The sequence below is a fragment of the Geospiza fortis genome, unplaced genomic scaffold, assembly GCF_000277835.1.
Source record: "Geospiza fortis unplaced genomic scaffold, GeoFor_1.0 scaffold167, whole genome shotgun sequence".
Taxonomy (NCBI): Eukaryota; Metazoa; Chordata; class Aves; order Passeriformes; family Thraupidae; genus Geospiza; species Geospiza fortis.
In genome coordinates, this window is record NW_005054355.1 from 86,991 (window position 1) to 105,960 (window position 18,970).

The following is an 18,970-nucleotide window of genomic DNA, read 5'->3' on the forward strand; positions in this document are numbered from 1 at the left end:
CTTTATCCCAGCTGTCCTGATGCATAATAATTGCCCATAAACTCTCTTTCACATTAATTATTTCATATCAAGTCAGTCTAGAGGAAGGAAAATTGATTAGGAACCCAAGCAGACACTCAAATATCTGACAACAGCAGTCTCCAGTTCTCTGACACCTTAAAAACAACGTAAAGTTTCTAAGCACAGGATTCTCAATAAACCAGTTTTTCTAAATGAAATATGTGGATAAAGATGAACATGAGTGGTTGTTAGGAAGTTGTGCAGAGGGAAATGAATTTCCACTGCCACTGTTGACTTTGGGAGCAAGATTGTACCTGTTTAACAAGGCTCCTTTTATATTGTTTAACAGCTGTGAACGGTGTACTTCTGATGTTTCATCATTTCAGTGCATTTTCACTTCAGTGCTGGAAATCACATCATGTTTTTATTACAAAATATTGTGGGATGGAGTAGATTTAATCAGTATATTTGTGTGTTTTCAGGACATTGAAGGCAATACAGGAAGTTTTCTATAGACACTGATTACAGATAAATACATCCTTGATTTTCTTTCCTTTTTTTTTCCTGCAGGGCCAAGGCTTTTCGTGGAAAAAAGGTCCATGGAGAGTATGACATAAAGGTGGAACAGGTAACTGACTTAGCCTGAATGTTATTTTTATATCTTTTATATTTATATATATAATATATATTAAAATGTTCTTTTTATATATATTATATATATAACTTATTTTTATATTTTTATTTTTATATCTGTACATGTATAGACACATATATATTTAATACATGTGTGTAATCCCTCCCTGTGGGGATTTAAAAGCTCTATGCACGTGGCATTTGGGGACAGGGTTTGGCCTTGGATTAATGGTAATGGAGATTATTTGAGAGGGGTTTTCCAACCTCAATGATTCCATGGTTCTCTGTGCATTCATGTAGAGAAAAATTCACAATCTTTGTACCCCAAACCCCTCACAATTAAGGAAATGTGGTGGTTTGGGCTGGGGCAGAGTTGATTTCCCCCCTGAAGCTGCTGGGGTGTTGGTTTCCTATGATTGCACTCACAGCTTTGGCTTTAGCTCTTGAATTCTGTTTATCCCAACCCACAGTTTTCCCACTTTTACCCTTCTGGTGGGTAAAAAGCTATAAAGTTTTCCCACTTTTACCCTCTGGGTGGGAATGGGTGTGTGGGGCTGAGCTGCCAGCTGGGGTTAAACAACAACAGCCCTTTCTGGCACCCAAAGTGGGCTCTTCTGAGGGGATTTTGACCATAATTCTCACAGCATGAAAAACATCTTGTGTTCAGGAGCTGTTGCTTAGAGACTGTGAAGTTCCCAGACACTCCGTGAATTACGTGTGGCAGTTCTGTATCACTAATTCCCCACTCAGGAATAGAAATGTGCTCTGGGTGCAGTGCTGGCTTGTGGGGGTTTTAAAAAAAATCCATAATAAATAGGAATAGGCACGGAGATATAATTTAGAGGGCACTAGCATTTTATTTAAATAAAAATCCATAATAAATAGGAATAGGCGTGCAGGTATAATTTAGGGTGTGCTACAATCATGGCTATTTTATTTAAGCTGAAACTTGGGATTAAAGAAGTCTTTTCACTGCTTTTGAGTCTTGAATTGCTCGAGTAGATGCTGCTGTACAAAGCATCAGTCCTTGAGTTGTTTTGTCGTTGGATTTTCAAGGAGGGAGGGAAATTTGTCATTAACTGTGTGCACCCAGCTGATTAAATTCTCTGTAATGGTGCAGCACCCACTCCTTCCACCTCGGAATATCTGATATCCTTGGCCTGGGAGCACGGAAAGCTTTGCCAGGGCTCTTCAGGGGTATTGAGGGAGAGGCAGGAAAAGGAAAACAACTGGTTTGTCCATTCCCACCTAGGCCAGGGCAGGCAGCTGGCAGCACAGCCCATCTCTTCACCAGCAGCAAAAACTCCTGGTGCACCTGAGACACACCCAGGGACACACCTGGGGATTTTGGGATCATTTTGGATGATTTTTGCATGTTTTTATGGGGTTTTTTTATTATTACTTGGTGGTTTTCTGAATTTAGGGTTAATTTGGGGTTGATTTTCGGTGATTTTGGGTCACTCACCCTCCCTGGCCAGGTTGTCCAGCTCCTGCTGGGGCTTTTGGGGTGATTTTGGATGATTTGGGGAGATTTTGGGCTTAATTTTGGGGTTTTTGTTTGCTTTTTATTTTGCATTTTTGGGTGGTTTTCTGTATTTGGGGTTAATTTTGGGTTAATCTGGGGTGATTTTGGGTTCCTCACCCTCCCTGGCCAAGTCATCCAGCTCCTGCTGGGGCTTTTGGGTATTTTTGGCTGATTTAGCGATCATTTTTGGTGACTTTTGCATACCTTTATGGGTGGGGTTTTTTGTATTACTTGGTGGTTTTCTGCATTTTGGGTTAATTTTGGGTTGATTTCAGGTGGTTTTGGGTCACTCACCCTCCCTGGCCAGGTCATCCAGCTCCTGCTCAGGGTTTTGGGGTACTTTCGGGTATTTCAGGTTAATTTTGGGTATTTTTATGGGGTTTTTTTCCTGCTTTTAGAGGGTTTTTTTTTCATTTTGGGGTATTTCAGGTTGATTTTGGGTTGATTTTAGGCAATTTTGTGTCCCTCATCCTCCCTGGCCAGGTCATCCAGCTCCTGCTGGGGCTTTTGGGGTATTTTGGGGTGATTTTGAGATTATTTTTGGTCATTTTTGCATTTTTTAATTTCCTGGTGGTTTTCTGCATTTTGGGGTATTTTGGGGTGATTTTGAGATTATTTTTGGCGATTTTTGCATTTTTTTATTTCTTGGTGGTTTTCTGCATTTTGGGTTAATTTTGGGTTGATTTCAGGTGATTTTGGGTCACTCACCCTCCCTGGCCAGGTTGTGCAGCTCCTGCTGGGGCTTTTGGGGTGATTTTGGATGATTTTGGATTATTTTAGGCTTAATTTTGGGTATTTTTATGTTTTTTTTTTTTTTCATTTTTCGGGTGGTTTTCTGTAAACCTGGAATTCCCTTCCTGTGCTGCTAGAACTTTCACCAGAGAGAGCCTGCAAGTTTCTGAGCCACACAAATCCTTTTGTTACACACCAGCAAACAAACAGCAGCTACTGCAGTGTCCAGCTGCTAATGCCATTGATTGTACTATTGTATTATAATGGTATTATTTATTAGAGCATTTATTTTTATAGTATTTGTTGTCATTTTTATATTGTAGTATTTTATATTTCGTTTTTTAGTATTTATATATAGTATTAAATACTATCATATTTTATATTATTATGTTTATTTTTATATTGTTTATTATAGTATTTATTTTATAGTATTCATTATTTATTATTATTTATTATGGTATTTATTGTATATAATATCGTATTATTATTTATTATTATAGTATTTCTTGTTAGTATTGTTGTTTATTATTATTATAGTATTTGTTGTATATAATATTGTATTATTATTTATTATATTATTTATTGTATTATAATATACAATTATAATAATTATATATTAGTTATTTCATTTTTTCTCTGCCTTTCTCTACATATATTATCTTCTATCACCCACTGAGCTTTTAAAATGGTTTATTAATTGGAGGCAGCTCAGTCTGGGCGGGGATTGGCTGAGCCTGACCTTTGCAGTGCCCGCACAGAGATGTCATTCTCTCCCCATGTGCAGTTTTTGCAATGAGCTCCGAGTGCTGTCCCAGGGCTCCCAGGAGGTGTGCGGGTGCCTGGGCTGAGCGAAGCCAAGCCCTGCGTGCAGCAGTGGGAGGAACAGCTCTGCCCTCCCTTCCCTGAGCTCCAGGGCGTGAAACGCTCCCAGGAAGACTCGCAGCAATTCCATTTTTCAGGGGGGGTTGTGACACTCTCTATTCTGTGCTGCTGCTGCTGCCTGGGACAGCACAGACACTTTTATTCATCCACCAGGAGACAGCTGGCTGCGTTTCAATTCTTCTGCTGGGTGATGTTATTGTGAAGCGCCTTGAGAGTCTAGGCTGGTGAAAGGCTGGGGATAAATGTAAAACATCCTGTCCTTTCCTTCCAAATCACTGCAGATTCAGAGGATGGGAGCAGTTCCCTTTAAATCCCACATTTCCAGGGTGAGAAGACTTTTGGAAAAGTAGCTTTAATTGAGAATTTTGTGAGACAATTGCTCATTAGCACCAGGTTTTTTAAAAAAAGAGTAAATGCGCATAAAGAAAATCAAAAGCGTGAGCAGCATGAGGAGGCACAAAATTCTATAAGAAAATGTTATTTTAATTCTGGTTTTGTGCTGTTTTCTTCAAAACTTTCTGTCAATGTTGAGCCTGCATTAATCTCTTTGATAACATTGTGCAAAGCAAAACTATAATCCCTACAAACATGGAGGAGTAAATCCACTTGCTACTGCCCCACAACCCATTTCCACAATCTTTTTTTACTTTTTGCTCTCTTTGGATTAAAACCTTTTGAAATGTGACAAATACTGCCGGATCAATGCGCTCTTGGTGCTCATTTTACTTCAAATGTAGATTGTCAGCACTTCAGGCCCTAATGCTGAAAATAAGAGAGTTGGAAAATAAAGGTAAAATAAACCAGACTGACTAACAGGAGCCTTTTCTTCACAGGCAGAATTTTCAGAAATCAACTTGATAGCCCATGCTGATGGCAATTATGCAGTTGATGTCCAAATCATTCGAAATGGCACAAAAGTTGTCAGGTAAGCAAAACTCAGTGGAACAGCAGCAATAAATGGCATCAGGTGTGCATGGGAAAGGTGCTGAGTGCTTCGGTTGTGTTGGTGGATTTTGAGTGATGCCCCTCAGGGAGAGCAGAAAATAAAATATCTGATTTGTGACAACCTTTTTGGGACAGGGAGGGCACATCTTGACATTTTAATCATGGGGAAAATGGATTTATTAAGGGAAAGAAATCCAGAATGAAGAATACATGGTTGGGAGTTGGGGTTATTGATTTGGGTTTTATGTTTGCTGCAGAAGGACCCAAATTGGGTGATTTTGTGCCAGCCAGACTTTCCCAGAATAGCAGAATTTATTTCCAACATGGAATATTTTCTATTGAGAGAGACGAAGTCATAACACCCCTCTCAGGGCAGTTCCTGGAACATTTCAGCCTGTTTGAAACATTTTGGTTTAAACACCTCACATTTCCCAAAAGCTGTTTTGTCTGAAAAGGATGATGCCAAGGAAGGCAGGGTAAATTTAACTTTTGGGTTTTTTCAGTGAGGACATCAACAGCCCCATAAAAAAACAGGCCAAAAGAAAAAATTAAGGAAGTATTAGAAAAGTTATATCAGCAAAATTATTGTATTGGCAAAATTATCAAAACTATATCCAATATTTTATTTAAATTGTGAGAATTGCTCCCATTTTGGCATTTATGTGTAAGTGAAGTGTAGCAGTTGTTTGGCTGAAAAATTGAATTTAAAGGCAGAGCCACACAAAGATGTCCTGGATCTTTATGGTTTGAAGAACATATCTCCAAATAAAAGATTTGAATATGTCTACTCATTCATGTAAAAAAACCAACCAAACAAAAACATAATAAAAAACCGAAACAAACCAAAATACCAAAAGAAAAAAAAACTCCAGGAAAAATATTAAAGATAAGTTTATGCTTCAAAATTCCCATTCTTTAATCTCTGGCATGTTTTAAAAATATTGCAGTTTAATACAAAAACAATGATCTTGTGCCAAACCCACAAGATTATTTCCTTGGAAGAGTAAGAGATTTGATTTTTCTTGGGCTTGGTGGAATTTTTTAGTCAATGATGGAAGTTTTGGAGCCAAGAAATCTTGATCACTGCTCCCTGGTGGCTTTTCTGTACTATTCCAAAAAGTGTTTTAAAAAGTATCAAGGCCAAGTTGCCGTCAAAACACATCAGGAGAAAATGAGGGTTGGGAACCTCCAGAAAATAACATCTCCAAAGATCTGCAGGTCATGAGAAAACTTGGTAAAAGTTCTTTGGAAGAAAAGGAGCTTTGTGCCATCAGATAATTCTGAGAATGAGATAACAATATTATAGTTTTATGTGTGATTTGTTTACCCAAATAGAACTACCTGAAGCTGATAATTTTCCCTCAAATCTGGTGTGAGACACCTGGGGATGTGGCTTGCGGAGGTGCTGACATGATGGGAGAGAATTCTCTGTTTCTGTGATAATTGGAGATATTTGTTATCAATAATAACAAATTATTAGGCCCAAAGTGAACTTGTATCACAGACTTATGAGCAAATTATTCATTAGAAAAATCATAGAAATTTCAATGACAAATTTTGCTGGTTTGGTTTAATTTAGGAGGAAAAAATATTTAACAGGCACCGACTTGTTTGTTTTTTGTAAATGAAAATCATACCATGGAAAATTATATTTTCTGCAGCATAATGCTGAGATTTTTGGATTCTTGATGCTTGAGCCACAATTAAAATTTTCCTCCTGGCCTCCTTCTGGATGCAGTCACTCTATCCAGCATTAATTAGAGCACTAGAACAATTATGGGAATGTATCATATTCCTTTGAGGAGCTTTTGCAAAGCAAACGGTATTTATTTATTTTTAATTTTTAAAAAGTACATCCCCTCCATTTCCCAATTCTTTCATTAAATTGGTCTTTGAGAGGACACTTTCTGTTCTTTTATTGGAAACCACAGCACTGCCTGGGATGTGTTATCCCCCTTATTTTAATAAATGAAAGTTGCCTCTTTCTTTCACTGAGGAGTCTGCAATTTTAATGAGAGCATGTGGGAATTGGAAAAACAGAAACTTCTACAGACACTGAACAGTTTGACTTACAACCTTAGAAAAAGCTTAAATTAATATAGAAATAAAATACACAAACATTAAACAAAAAAATCATAATCTTATGTTTCTATAATTGTAAGAAAAAATATACCACAAGTAAAACATTATATTAAGAAAATAGTGGAGAGCTTATAATGTAACGGTATGGCTTAAAAGAATAACCTAAAAGTTTAAAAATTATAATAGAAACATATATATATATATATAAATATAACAAAAACCTATTAAACAAAAATATCTACAGTACAACAAAATTAAATTTTAAAAAAGGCAGAAAACAAAATAAACCTTACAGCAACTATCTATTAAGTTAAAAAGTTATATATTACCTTATAACAAAAAAACCTGTAACTACTTTTAAACTAGAACCAGCCACTTACTCTCACAAATCTCACAGCCTTTAAAACTAAAATATTTATCTGAACAATAAATCAATTTAACCCAAAAATAGTCCCATCCCTTCATTATATAACAGCAATAAAGGCATCATTAATCCTCTAAGTATTATATTCATGCTGGGCCAGTAAAGTGGATTTCCATGTTCCAAACTCTTGAAACTTCGATCGCAGCATCTCGGGGCTGTGCTGCAGATATTTTTTAGGAATCCTGTTTAAAGGCAAGGATTTCTTTACAGGTTTTGCTCATTGAGCTTCAGTGCCATTTTGGCGACTTTTGACTGCAAATCCTTAACGTTGCTTTTGCCAGACCCTGCAGGTTTGGGGCTGTTATTTATTTTTTCAGTGGTAAAACACTGGCACAGGGTGCCCAGAGCAGCTGTGGCTGCCCCTGGATCCCTGGCAGTGTCCAAGGCCAGGCTGGACAGGGTTTGGAACATCCTGGGAAGATGCATTTCCACTAGATGCCTTCCACTAGAATAGAAAATGAGCTTTAAAAGCTCTCTTCCAACCCAAACACTTCCATGAGCCTGTGATTTGAAATTCAAGAATCCAGCTAATCTACTCGAATGGCTGCATCCAAGCTGGGATCTCAGAACTGCTAAAGCAATTTTAACATGGATTTTAATTGTATCGTTGTTTTTATTCTGCCAGACTGAGAATTCAGAATGATTTTGTAATCTTCAGAGTGTCTCACTCCAGTAAACAGCTTGGATTTATTTAAGGCATGTAAATAATTTCACCAATTTACTATGCTAATTTAATTTACCCTGCAGTTATACCTCTTTTAGGAATGTGAAATCTTCAAGCTAGCCTGGGCTTTCTTCCCCTATAAAATTGGAATGCAAAAAAGACTCTTTCAACCATCAGATTTGGGAGTGAATTGCCCATGCTCTGGAGGTTCTGTCCTGTTGGTTTGTGTTTCCTATTTTCCACAACCTTCTCCAGTAACAAAATGTCAGGGTTGGAGTAAGGCGAGGATGGTGTCAGATTGTTGGCAAAGGTGCAGGGTGATAGGCAGGGAACCACGGGGAGCAGCAGGGGAAATGCTGGTCAGACACCAGAGAGAAAAGGGGGAAATGCAGCTGCAAGTCAAAAAATTCATTTTGACAAGTCTCTTGATCAAAAGTCCAGTTGTGATTCTCTCTGTTATGGTCTGATTCCATTTGCCAGCAATGGGGTTGCTTCATCCCTTACTGTCCTTAAAACAGCCTGACAATAATTGTGGGAAAAAAAAATAAAAGAAATTGTTCCCCAAAAGCCCAAGTTTGGGGCAGAGCCCTTTGCCTGCTTTAGTTTAGCTTATCACTGCTCAGAAACTGAACTAAGGACATACCTGAAGGTTATAGATGTGATTTATCTGTCAGAAGGAGAAAAACCTGAAATCCATGATGATTTCTCTCCCCTCTTGGAGAGAGGAGCTTCATCCTCATCCCCTTCCAATAATGGAATTCCGTTATTGAGGGGATGCTGAACAGATTAAGGGTGTTGCAGCTTTTCATGAATCCACCATGGCTCTTTCCACCTTGTGTCATTTCCCTTTGGTTTGACTGTTTTCCTTGAAGATATCTTTCCATATTTTCACTTTGGTTTGAGTGTTTTCCTTGAAGTCATCATGGCTCTTACCATTTTTTTCCCTTTTGTTTGAATGTTTTCCATCATGGCTCTTTTCATATTTTCACTTTGGTTCCAATGTTTTTCATGAAGCCATCATGGCTCTTTCTACCTTTTATCATTACCCTTTGGTTTAGTGTTTCTCATGGAGCCATTATGGCTCTTTCCATCTTTTCCCTTTGGTTTGAGTGTTTTCCATGAAGTCATCATGGCTCTTTCCATCTTTTATCAATTCCCTTTGCTTGGAGTGTTTTTCACAAAGCCATCGTGGTTCTTTCCATCTTTTCTCTTTGGTTTGAGTGTTTTTCATGAAACCATCATGGCACCTTCCACCTTTTATCATTTCCCTTTGGTTTGATGTTTTTCATGAAACCATCAGGTCTCTCCATCTTTTCCCTTTGGTTTGAGTGTTTTTCATGAAGCCATCATGGCTCTTTCCATCTTTTCCCTTTGGTTTGAGAGTTTTTCATGAAGCCACCATGGGTCTTTCCATATTTTCCCTTTGATTTGAGTGGTTTTCATGAAACCATCATGGCTTCTTTCCATCTTTTGTCATTTCCCTTTGGTTTAGTGTTTTTCCTGGAGCCTATCATGGCTCTTTCCACCTTTTATCATTTCCCTTTGTTTTGAGTGTTTTTCACAAAGCCATCATGGCCCTTTCCTTTTTTCCTTTTGGTTTGAGTGTTTTTCATGAAGCCACCATGGCTCTTTCCATATTTTATCATTTCCCTTGGGTTTAGTGCGTTCCTTGAAGCCGTCATGGCTCTTTCCATCTTTTATCATTTCCCTTTGGTTTGAGAGTTTTTCATTAAGCCACCATGGGTCTTTCCATATTTTCGCTTTGATTTGAGTGGTTTTCATGAAACCATCATGGCTCTTTCCATCTTTTATCATTACCTTTTGATTTAGTGTTTTTCATGGAGCCTGTCATGTGTCTTCCCATCTTTTATAATTTCCCTTTGGTTTAGTGTTTTCCATGGAGCCATCAATGCTCTTTTCATCTTTTCCCTTTTGTTTGAGTGTTTTCCATGAAGCCATCATGGCTCTTTCCATTTTTTCCCTTTGGTTTGAGTGTTTTCCACAACGCTATTATGGCTCCTTCCACCTTTTGTCATTTCTCTTTGGTTTGAGTGTTTTTTATGGAGCCACCATGGCTCTTTCCACCTTTTGCCAATTCCCGTTGGTTCGCATGTTCTGCCCTATTCCCCCACCAGCCATTTCCCCCCCCTGCACACATTGCTGTAGCAGGAGACCCAGTTTGCTGGTGGATTCTCATGACCATGGGTGTTTTCTGGCAGGTCGTTCCGGCCCGACTTCGTGCTGGTGCGGCAGCACTCGTACAGCATGGCGGAGAACGAGGATTTCCGCAACCTGATCATCGGCATGCAGTACGCCGGCGTGCCCAGCGTCAACTCCCTCGAGTCCATCTACAACTTCTGTGACAAGCCCTGGGTGGTGAGTGCTGCTGCTGCTGCCTTTGGGGGCCCCCCAGAGCAGAGGCCAGGCAGGGTTAAGGGAATAAAGTGGGGATTTATGAAAGCCTTCAGCAGGCACAGCTTGGGCAGCCACAGCCTCCAGAGGCTGCACCCAAGGTGGGCTGTAAGAGTATAAATGAGAGATGTGGGACTTTAGGCGGCTCTTAAAAATGCAGTTTATTGTATGCAAAATGCAGTTTATTGTTTACAAAGTGCAGTTTATTCCATCCAAGATGTTCCAGCAGTCCAGGGACATGGGTGACAGAGCTGTGCCCACAGCTGCCAGCTCCAGCTGCAGGCAGGCCTGGAGACCCTTAGTTTAGGTTACAAATGCATATATATTTTTCTTTGTTTAGCATCTTAATACAGTAGAACCAATCTATACCTTAACTTCTACCTATAGCCTATCATAACTGCTGTAATTACCATATTCATGTTACTGTTCTCCAATCACTAAAAGTCAGTACATTACAGTTTAAGCTAGAAGTTGTTTTTCAGTTTTCTTGCAGTAGAAAATTCTGAGACCTTTTTTCTACTTGCAACTTTGCTGACTTGTTTGCCTGTGCTATCTTTCTGCTTGGTAAAAACATCTTATTTGAAGTAAGTTTATCTTTTGCTCCAAGTCAAAAAAACTCTTTCTAACTAACACACCTTTTGTCTTCTTAGTTATCTAGTAAGACTCGCTCAGCAATTCTTTTCTTCTCTATCAAAACTTGCTTCCATCTCTATTCTTTCATCAAACTCTACATTTAAAAATCTTTCTGCTAAGCACACATATCTATGAGACTTTCTTGTCAAACTTTCATCCTTCCCAAGAGTGGATCATGGGCACGAGTTTGTCACACAATTATCAGTTTGGTCATTCACAGATCAGGGGTTAATGCTCCAATTCCAGCTGCAGGTAATGCAGTCATTTACCCCCAGTTTGCTCCCCCAGCTCACTTTTGGTTATACTTTTTGGGGCCTGAGGCAATGAGGTGTCCTTGAGTTCCAGGCCCAGAGAGGAATTGTTGTGTCTGAATAAAACCTGAAGACGGTAACTAACACTGTATGGAGTTTTAAAGTTATACCCTAATGCAGTACAGGATTTGAGAAACAGAAAAGCTAAATCCTAAGCTGGATTTAAAAACATAAAAGCTAAATCACTGCACCTGGAAATTTCCTGGGCCTGGCATTTCAGCTGCTGCACTGCATGTTTCACTCCCCTTCATGAACGTTGATTATCAAACTTCCCTCACTGAGCAATGAAATTGTGGAAGGATTAAAAACCAAACTAAGATATTTCAATAATTTTTTATTTTCAAAGAGCCAGTGTGGAGACAGAGAGCAAAAATCTTAGTACAAATAGAGGAATAAGCGAGGCATCCAAGGGAATGCCTCCCCACTGCTAACACGCTTCCTCCAGTGAGGAAGGAGTGTTTATTCACAATTTGTCTGGGAAAAGCAAGCTGAGAATATTTCTCATATTTGTGGTTTTGAACATAATTTGAACAGGCTCTAGCCAGTGTTTTCCTCATTCCTGTGAAATTTTTGGGGCTATGCTTTAGCAAGGCCATCTGAAGGGACTCGTTTCCTCGTTTGAAAGCCCTTTTCATAACCCTGTGCCTCTGTGGTAGGGATTGGTCCTTTCAGTTACCCCCCGAGCACTGAGGCACCCTGGAGAGCCACTGATCTTTGCCAGCTCCAGAGGAGAAGCCAGTGCTGTTTTCTTGACAAATTCTGTAGAAATGGAGGTGGAATTTGGTGATCCTTTTGGTTCATGAACAACTAAAAACATTAGCAGCAACAAGGTAAAATGTGTGCTGTAAAATGTGCTGATCCACAGTGCAGTCCCTGCTCCTACAATTCCATTGCCCAACAGCTAAAACAACTTTAAAAAAATCCCACTTCTCATAAATAGCCAAAACTTCATTTTTCCCTCTGGTATCTGGGTAAGAAAAGAACAGTTGTCAATATTTTTCACACTGCAGGGAAGTTTTACTACAATACTTTTTATTGCCTTGGAGATGTTAATTTTTTAATACTTACTATGAAAATCCCTCCAAACAGTTGTCAGCAGTTCTTAACATATACCTCTTGCAGCTCATTTGATTATCCTTTTATGCTGCAGTAAACTGCTGCAGGGGGGGAATAAATAATTGATAGAGCATTTACAACTTCTCAGTGCACACTGTACATTGCTGAATTCTTTATTTTAGTGCATCACATTTTCCAGCTGTGTGGCATTTCCCAGTGCTTTGATTCAGTGGGTGGGGAGGCAAAGCCAGTAGCATTTCTATGCAATAAAAAGAAAGGAATAATTCCTCCTTACAGACTGCCATATCTGTGTTTTTATCACTTTATCACTGCCCTTAGTGTGGGTCCTATTGAGGAGTGTGAGCTTTTAATGTGAGCACAGAAATAATTTCTGTACAAACACCAGGAGCTCTGTCTGGCTTTTTAACTTGAATATCCTGCCTTGTGCTGGTGGTGGTGCTGGGAGATGTAGAGGCCTCTGTGTATATCCCAGAGCAGCACAAAATCCTCATCAGATTTGGGATAGGACAACAATGGAAAAACTCATGGCCCATGGGGGGATTTTTGGGATGTGGGGTCAGGAGTTCAACTTCAATGCCCCTTGTGGGTCCCTTCCAACTCAGGATATTCTTTGCTTCTATAAAGGCATTTCAGAATACCTTTCTATAATATTTTCAGATACCCTGAGGGGTAAAAATCCCTTAGCTCAGCCAACTTCATGGATGCTCAGATGTTGCAGCAGAAGCCAGGCGCTGTTGGTTTTGCCAACATCATCATCTGCCTCGTTTGGTTGGACCAATCTGGTGTGTGCTCCCTGCCTGGGTGAAATCCCTGCTGAAAATTGTTGTGGATGCCTGGGAATGCACTCCTCAGTCTGCTGCTGCCTGCTGAAATTAAGGGTAAAATCCACTGTGCCATGGCCATGGCCACGCATGGATTTGGCATCAATTAACCCCCTCTTGAGAACATGGCAGGGATTTCTTCCTGCACAATCCCTCTGTCAACACCAGTGCCCTGATATTTGTATGGAAGTTCTCTCTGCAAACATTTCAAGTGCAAAAGCCCCACGGAAAAAGGAGAAGCAGAACGCTACAAAAAGCCATAAGTAATAATCTTTATTAATTCATGAGAAATAGATTGACTTTCCTGCAGGTAAAATGTGGAGTGGCAGAAGGGAATTACTGCTTTGATAACAGCAGGGGGAAAAAAGGGGGTGTGCAATGGAATGGGCCTTAAAAGGATGGGAAATTATTGAGTTAGCCATGGGCAATGAGTCTTCCTTGTGTCAGAGCAAAAGTAGGAGTAGTGGAGATCTGTAGGAGGGGAAGTCAGGGAGGTGAGATGGGTCATAAAAGGGCTCCCAAATAAAATGAGAGTTAGAACTCAATGTACGAGGTCTTTGGGCTTTCAATTATTGCTCTTCACTGTGTCAGGTGTTTGGTGTTTCAGGAACACACAGCTCCAGATGTAGAACATCTTTCCAGCTCTGAGGGCAGATTCACACTCTGTGCCACAGGCTGCAGCTCCTGCCCTTAATTGTACAGGAAAGCTCCTTTTGTAGCCTGGCTTTCTGTGCACTTGCCAATAGGCAGTGAACAAATCTGTGTTTGATGTGAGGTGCATCATTGAAAGGTGGGGTGTTGTAGTTACGATATTTTCTGAAAAATCCTTTCACTAGGATTTTTTCTCCTGAGAAGCTGAGAGGCCTCAGGAACAAAATGTAAGCAATGGTTATCTGCTGCTGTGGAATGCAACAGGTGCATCTGTGATTGGTCCATGTGGTTGTTGCTAATTAATGACCAATCACAGTCAGCTGGCTCGGACTCTCTGTCTGAGCCACAAGCCTTTGTTTTCATTCTTTCCTTTTCTATTCTTAGCTTAGCTAGTCTTCTGATGAAATCCTTTCTTCTATTCTTTTAGTATAGTTTTAATATAATATATATCATAAAATAATAAATCAAACTTTCTGAAACATGGGGTTAGATCCTCGTCTCTTCGCTCATCCTCAGACCCGTGCAAACACTGTCACAGGTGGGTGGGACAATGGCCAGGGATGTACTGAGAGCAGGAATTAAAGCTTGTATTCCCTGGTGTCAGGGCATGCCCAGCTCCTCCAATGCACAGCAGGACTTCAGAGCACTGCAGAGCCCTGTGAGAAGCTGGGCTGCGAGCAGCCAGGTGGGAGGAAACGTTGGGATGAGTGTGTGTGGTGAGAGGTTTGTGCTCTGAAACGTGTCCAGAGTGAGGGGTTGTTACAGCACTTGGGTTATTTCACTCCTGGGATAACACTTAGCACTTAGCTCATGGAAAATTCATGGCCCTGCCTTGAGATGGATTTCACTGAAATGCTGGTAAGGATGTCAGAAAGCTGGGGGAAAGCATGGCTTTTATAAATAAAGGCTGAGTTCTTCATTGCTGAGCTCACACAGAACTGTGGAGGAACTGTTTTAAGGTTCGTGCCCTCCTTGAAGAATTATTATTAAAACATTAGAAAGTTTCGGTGCAGGGTCATGTTGCAAAGGAATTGTCTTGGGCATGAAATAGCCCCATCAAACAAGACTAGAATTTTACCTGGTTCAATTTACAGCTACACTGAGTTAAGGTGAGGCAAAAACATCCACTGCCCTTGTAGGATTCCCAATTCTCTTCACAGTTTTACTCATGTTTAATGGGGTGCAGATCCTGCTGTAAAGCATTTATGAAAAGTTAATCCAAAGTTATATTTGATATCATTTAAATTATCTGTTTTCCTTTAGAAAACATTATCCAGGAAATGAGGGAGGCTTCCCTTAACTGAGGCTTAGGAGCTTTATGCAAACTTTCTCATAGCACATGATGTCATTGTCCCTGGGGGGATTTGAGATTTAAGATCCATGTGGATGTGGAACTTAAGGACAAGGGTGAATGGTGGACTTAGAAGGTCATGGTTAGTTCCTGGTCTGGGTGATCCTGGAGGGGTTTTCCTACCCAAATGAGTCTGTGGTTCCATGGAGGTGTGTGAAGTAATTGTGGAGGCCAGAAGGAGCTGCAAAATGTGGTGATGATATCAGAGCTTGCAGCATTAGGTGAATCCCATTATTTTAATTATGAAATGATTTTTAAATAATTTCATAATTAAAATAATAATTTCTAAAATATTTTAATTTTTTAAAATAATACAATATATTATATTATATTATGTTTTATTATATTACATTATATTACATTATATTCCATTTATTATATCATATCATACTATATATATTAAAAATAAAATATATTTAAATTTTAAAAATACTATCAAGAAAACCAACAAAAAAACATATATTAAAAATACAAACTGTGATTTGCCAGTGTCCTGTGTTGAATTAAAAAAAACCCTGATTCTTCCTGCATATATCCATTTGCATGATTCTTGTAATGATTGATGTGAACCTTGCATGCTGGAGGGTTTCCTTCAATTGAACCCTGCTGGATTTTAGCTTCAGTTTCAGATATTGGTGATGGGGGTGCAGTATTTTTGGAGCGCCCCAGTTTATTCCCTGCCCACCCCACTGTGGCCAGCAGCTTGCTGATAGGTGGAGTCAGGCAGGGAGGTGGATTTGAGTGGTACCAAACAGGCAAACTGGCAAACTCTGATTTCATTGTCAGGGGCTGCAAGGTTCTGTCACAGACATCTTTTATGAAAAATCCTTTCCTTAGGATTTTTTCTTCCTGAGAAGCTGAGAGGCCTCAGGAACGAAATGTAAACAATGGTTCTCTGCTGCTGTGGGATGCAACAGGTGCATCTGTGATTGGTCTCATGTGGTTGCTTCTAATTAATGGCCAATCACAGTCAGCTGGCTCAGACTCTCTGTCCAAGCCACAAACCTTTGTTATCATTCCTTCTTTTTCTATTCTTAGCTAGCCTTCTGATGAAATCCTTTCTTCTATTCTTTTAGTATAGTTTTAATGTAATATAGATCATAAAATAATAAATCAAGCCTTCTGAAACATGGAGTCAGATCCTCATCTCTTCCCTCATCCTCAGACCCCTGTGAACACGGTCGCAAGGTTCAATGTCCAAGGCTGCTGCAGATGGAATAAAGGGCTGGGCTTTATTTCAGCTCAGGCTGTGATGTGATAATTACAGGCATTACAGGGGCTGGGCTGGTGCTTCCAGCTTCTTTCTGACAGTGCTAAACCTTCCAGGCCTGCAGAGACCCCAGAGCTGCTGCACTTGTGCACAGCAGCTGTGCATGGCTGAAGAGGAAGAAAACCCTCCCAAAACCAGCCCAGTTCCACCAGGGCAGCTCTGGCTCCTTTAGTGCAGAGGAAAAGCACCCCAGCCCCTGCAGCTGGCTGCACATCTGCTCTCCTGGCAGGTGCAGGGGTGCTCTGGGGATTCAGGGATCTGCTGCTGCCTCAATCACACGTTCACTCTGCTTTAGGAGGGGCACAAGGCTCATTTGTGAGCTCTGTGACCCTTGCTGGCTCTTGCCAGGGTGGTGGAGGGGTCTGTATTTAGGGAACAGGGAGTCCCTGGGGGATTTGGGGAGCCCAGGAGAGCTGAGCTTGGGCAGAGCTGTCCCAGCCTGGCTCTGCAGGGGTGGGAGCTGCTGCTGAGCAGCTTGGCCCCATCAAAGCGCACCCCTGGCACTCTGCTCCAGCGCTCCAGGGATGGGGGAGCAGAGGAAGCAGCCAGGAAGGGCCAGAGCTGGCAGAGAGGGAGGCAGGGATACCCGGGAGAGTGTGAAGAGAGCTGGGAGGTCCTGGTGCTCTTCACACAGAGCTCCAGAGGGGAGCCCATTTGTGCTGAAACATCTTCAGATGTCCCACTCTGCCCCATTGTAGGAATTTATTGTTATCAGGGCTTTTAAATGTTAAGGCAGTGCCACAGAACACTCAGTTATGCCAGAATCTCTCTCCTTGCTCAGCCCCAGCCCTTGGGAGGGAAGGCTGGGAATGGCTTTTTTTCTCAGACCTGGTAGTTTTGGAAATCTCACAGTTGTTGTTTGTTTCTTTTCCTTCAGTTTGGGAGCAGGCAGCCAAACACTTCTTTACAAGTTTGTTGATATTCTCCTTGGTTTGCTCCTCTTGCCAAGCTTACACAACTCTGACTTCATGTGCTGTGCTCTGCTTTGCATTTCTTTTGCAGATGCTTTTCTGCTTATCTGTCTTCACCTTCCTGCTCTAACTGGACGTTTAACTTCTCTATTTTTACCTTGCTTTCTTGGAAGGTCTGTTTGAACTGCCCTCTCTTGCTGTTTGATGCTTTCTAGTGCTCTTCCCCACCTTGTTTTCTCCTCTGTGCTGCTGCTCCAAGTTGCTCTCTTGTGCTTTTCCCACTCCCAGTTATACTTCAAAAATCTTGAGCAACAGATTGGAGCACTGGCAGGACATTTGTCAGGACTCTGCAGGGAGGAGCAGAAAAAAAAGAGATGAGCTCTGTTCCTTCCAGCTTCCTGTTGACACAAATTATTGAAGCTATGCTAATGGGAGACACAGCCACGCAGAGGAGATTCAATTTTGTGTCAAAGCATCTTCTGGAGAGCAAACCACAAACAAAATGAATGTGTGCAAGAAGAGAGGCATTTTGAAAACCTATTTGCTGTAAATCTGGGAGATTTTCAGTGCTATTCCATGTTGGGTTAAAAAAAAAAAAGAAATTCTAAATGTTTATTTCACTGTAAGAAAATCCTGTGCTCGTTAGCAAAAGCCAGATTTGTACAATAATGCTGAGCAATGGGATAGAATTTGGCTGGTTATTGCTGTCTTTTATATGCCAGAGGGGATTTTCTTAAAGGTCAAGGCTGGAGAACGCTGCCCTGCAATCTGGATGCAGCTCAGAGAGGGAAGACATTTGAGGACACTCGGATTTGATATTTCAGTCAGTTTTATGCGTTCCACTCGATCAAACCTGGGGCCAGCACTGAACTCTCTGGTTCCACCACTCTGGCAAGACTGAGGTGAAGGCAGGGCAGCCAGAGGGGTGCAGGGACCTTTCCCTGCCCTGTCCCTGCAGGGAGCTGCTGAATTCCCTCTGCCTGCCCAGGGCTGCAGCAGGAGCTCCCTCTGTCCCAGGCAGGGCAGGGCTGCTCCGGGGACACCAGGACATGGTGGCAGGGCTAGGACAGCCCCATGGGACGTGTGACAGTGTCTGCATCAAATTCCACGTGCCCAGCAGCAAATATTTGCCCCACTGGCCAGTTCTGTGGCCTTTATCCATAGGAATTTTGGATTTACAGAAGGATATTGGATTTACAGATTTCAAGTGAAGTCAGAGATCTGTGCATCTCCAGGTGCTTTTCCTCCAAGCAGAAATTTCTCAAGAACAGAATTCCTGCATAAAAAACCTGAATAAAACCTGTTTTAATTGTCTGTCAGCCAGTAAAGATTTTGGTCTCCTTGCCTTGTTTTAGAGCAAAACATGTTGATGGATTTGTCGTGCAAGAGCTGAAAGTAAATTCACAAAACTGTGTCAGAAGGAAGGTGAAAACATTGTGAGCGTTTTGGGCAAAAGACAATTTAAGACCAGGTTTGAACACTGAACTGGAGCAAAATTGATAAATAAAATTATAAGTTTAAATGCTTAACTAGAAATCTAAATACATTAAACCTAGTAGTGTGTTTGCTCTTTGCACCTCTTTATAGAGCTGGTTTAGTTTAATCTAGTCTTGGAATATGAAGGGAATATTCCAACCTTTCCTGCT

At 40.9% G+C, this 18,970-nt stretch overlaps 1 protein-coding gene across 1 annotated transcript in view; it reads left to right on the forward strand.

Annotated features, from left to right (window-relative positions):
• Positions 1 to 570: 570 nt before the first annotated feature.
• The window catches only part of LOC102044400 (synapsin-2-like), a gene marked incomplete at its 5' end in the record, with an annotated part of 31,526 nt that continues 13,126 nt past the window's right edge, over positions 571 to 18,970 (forward strand). The window contains 3 exons of the mRNA XM_005423597.1: positions 571 to 628; positions 4,606 to 4,697; positions 10,107 to 10,263. Coding sequence (XP_005423654.1) covers positions 571 to 628; positions 4,606 to 4,697; positions 10,107 to 10,263 — 307 coding nt within the window. The remainder of the gene's footprint in view (positions 629 to 4,605; positions 4,698 to 10,106; positions 10,264 to 18,970) is intronic.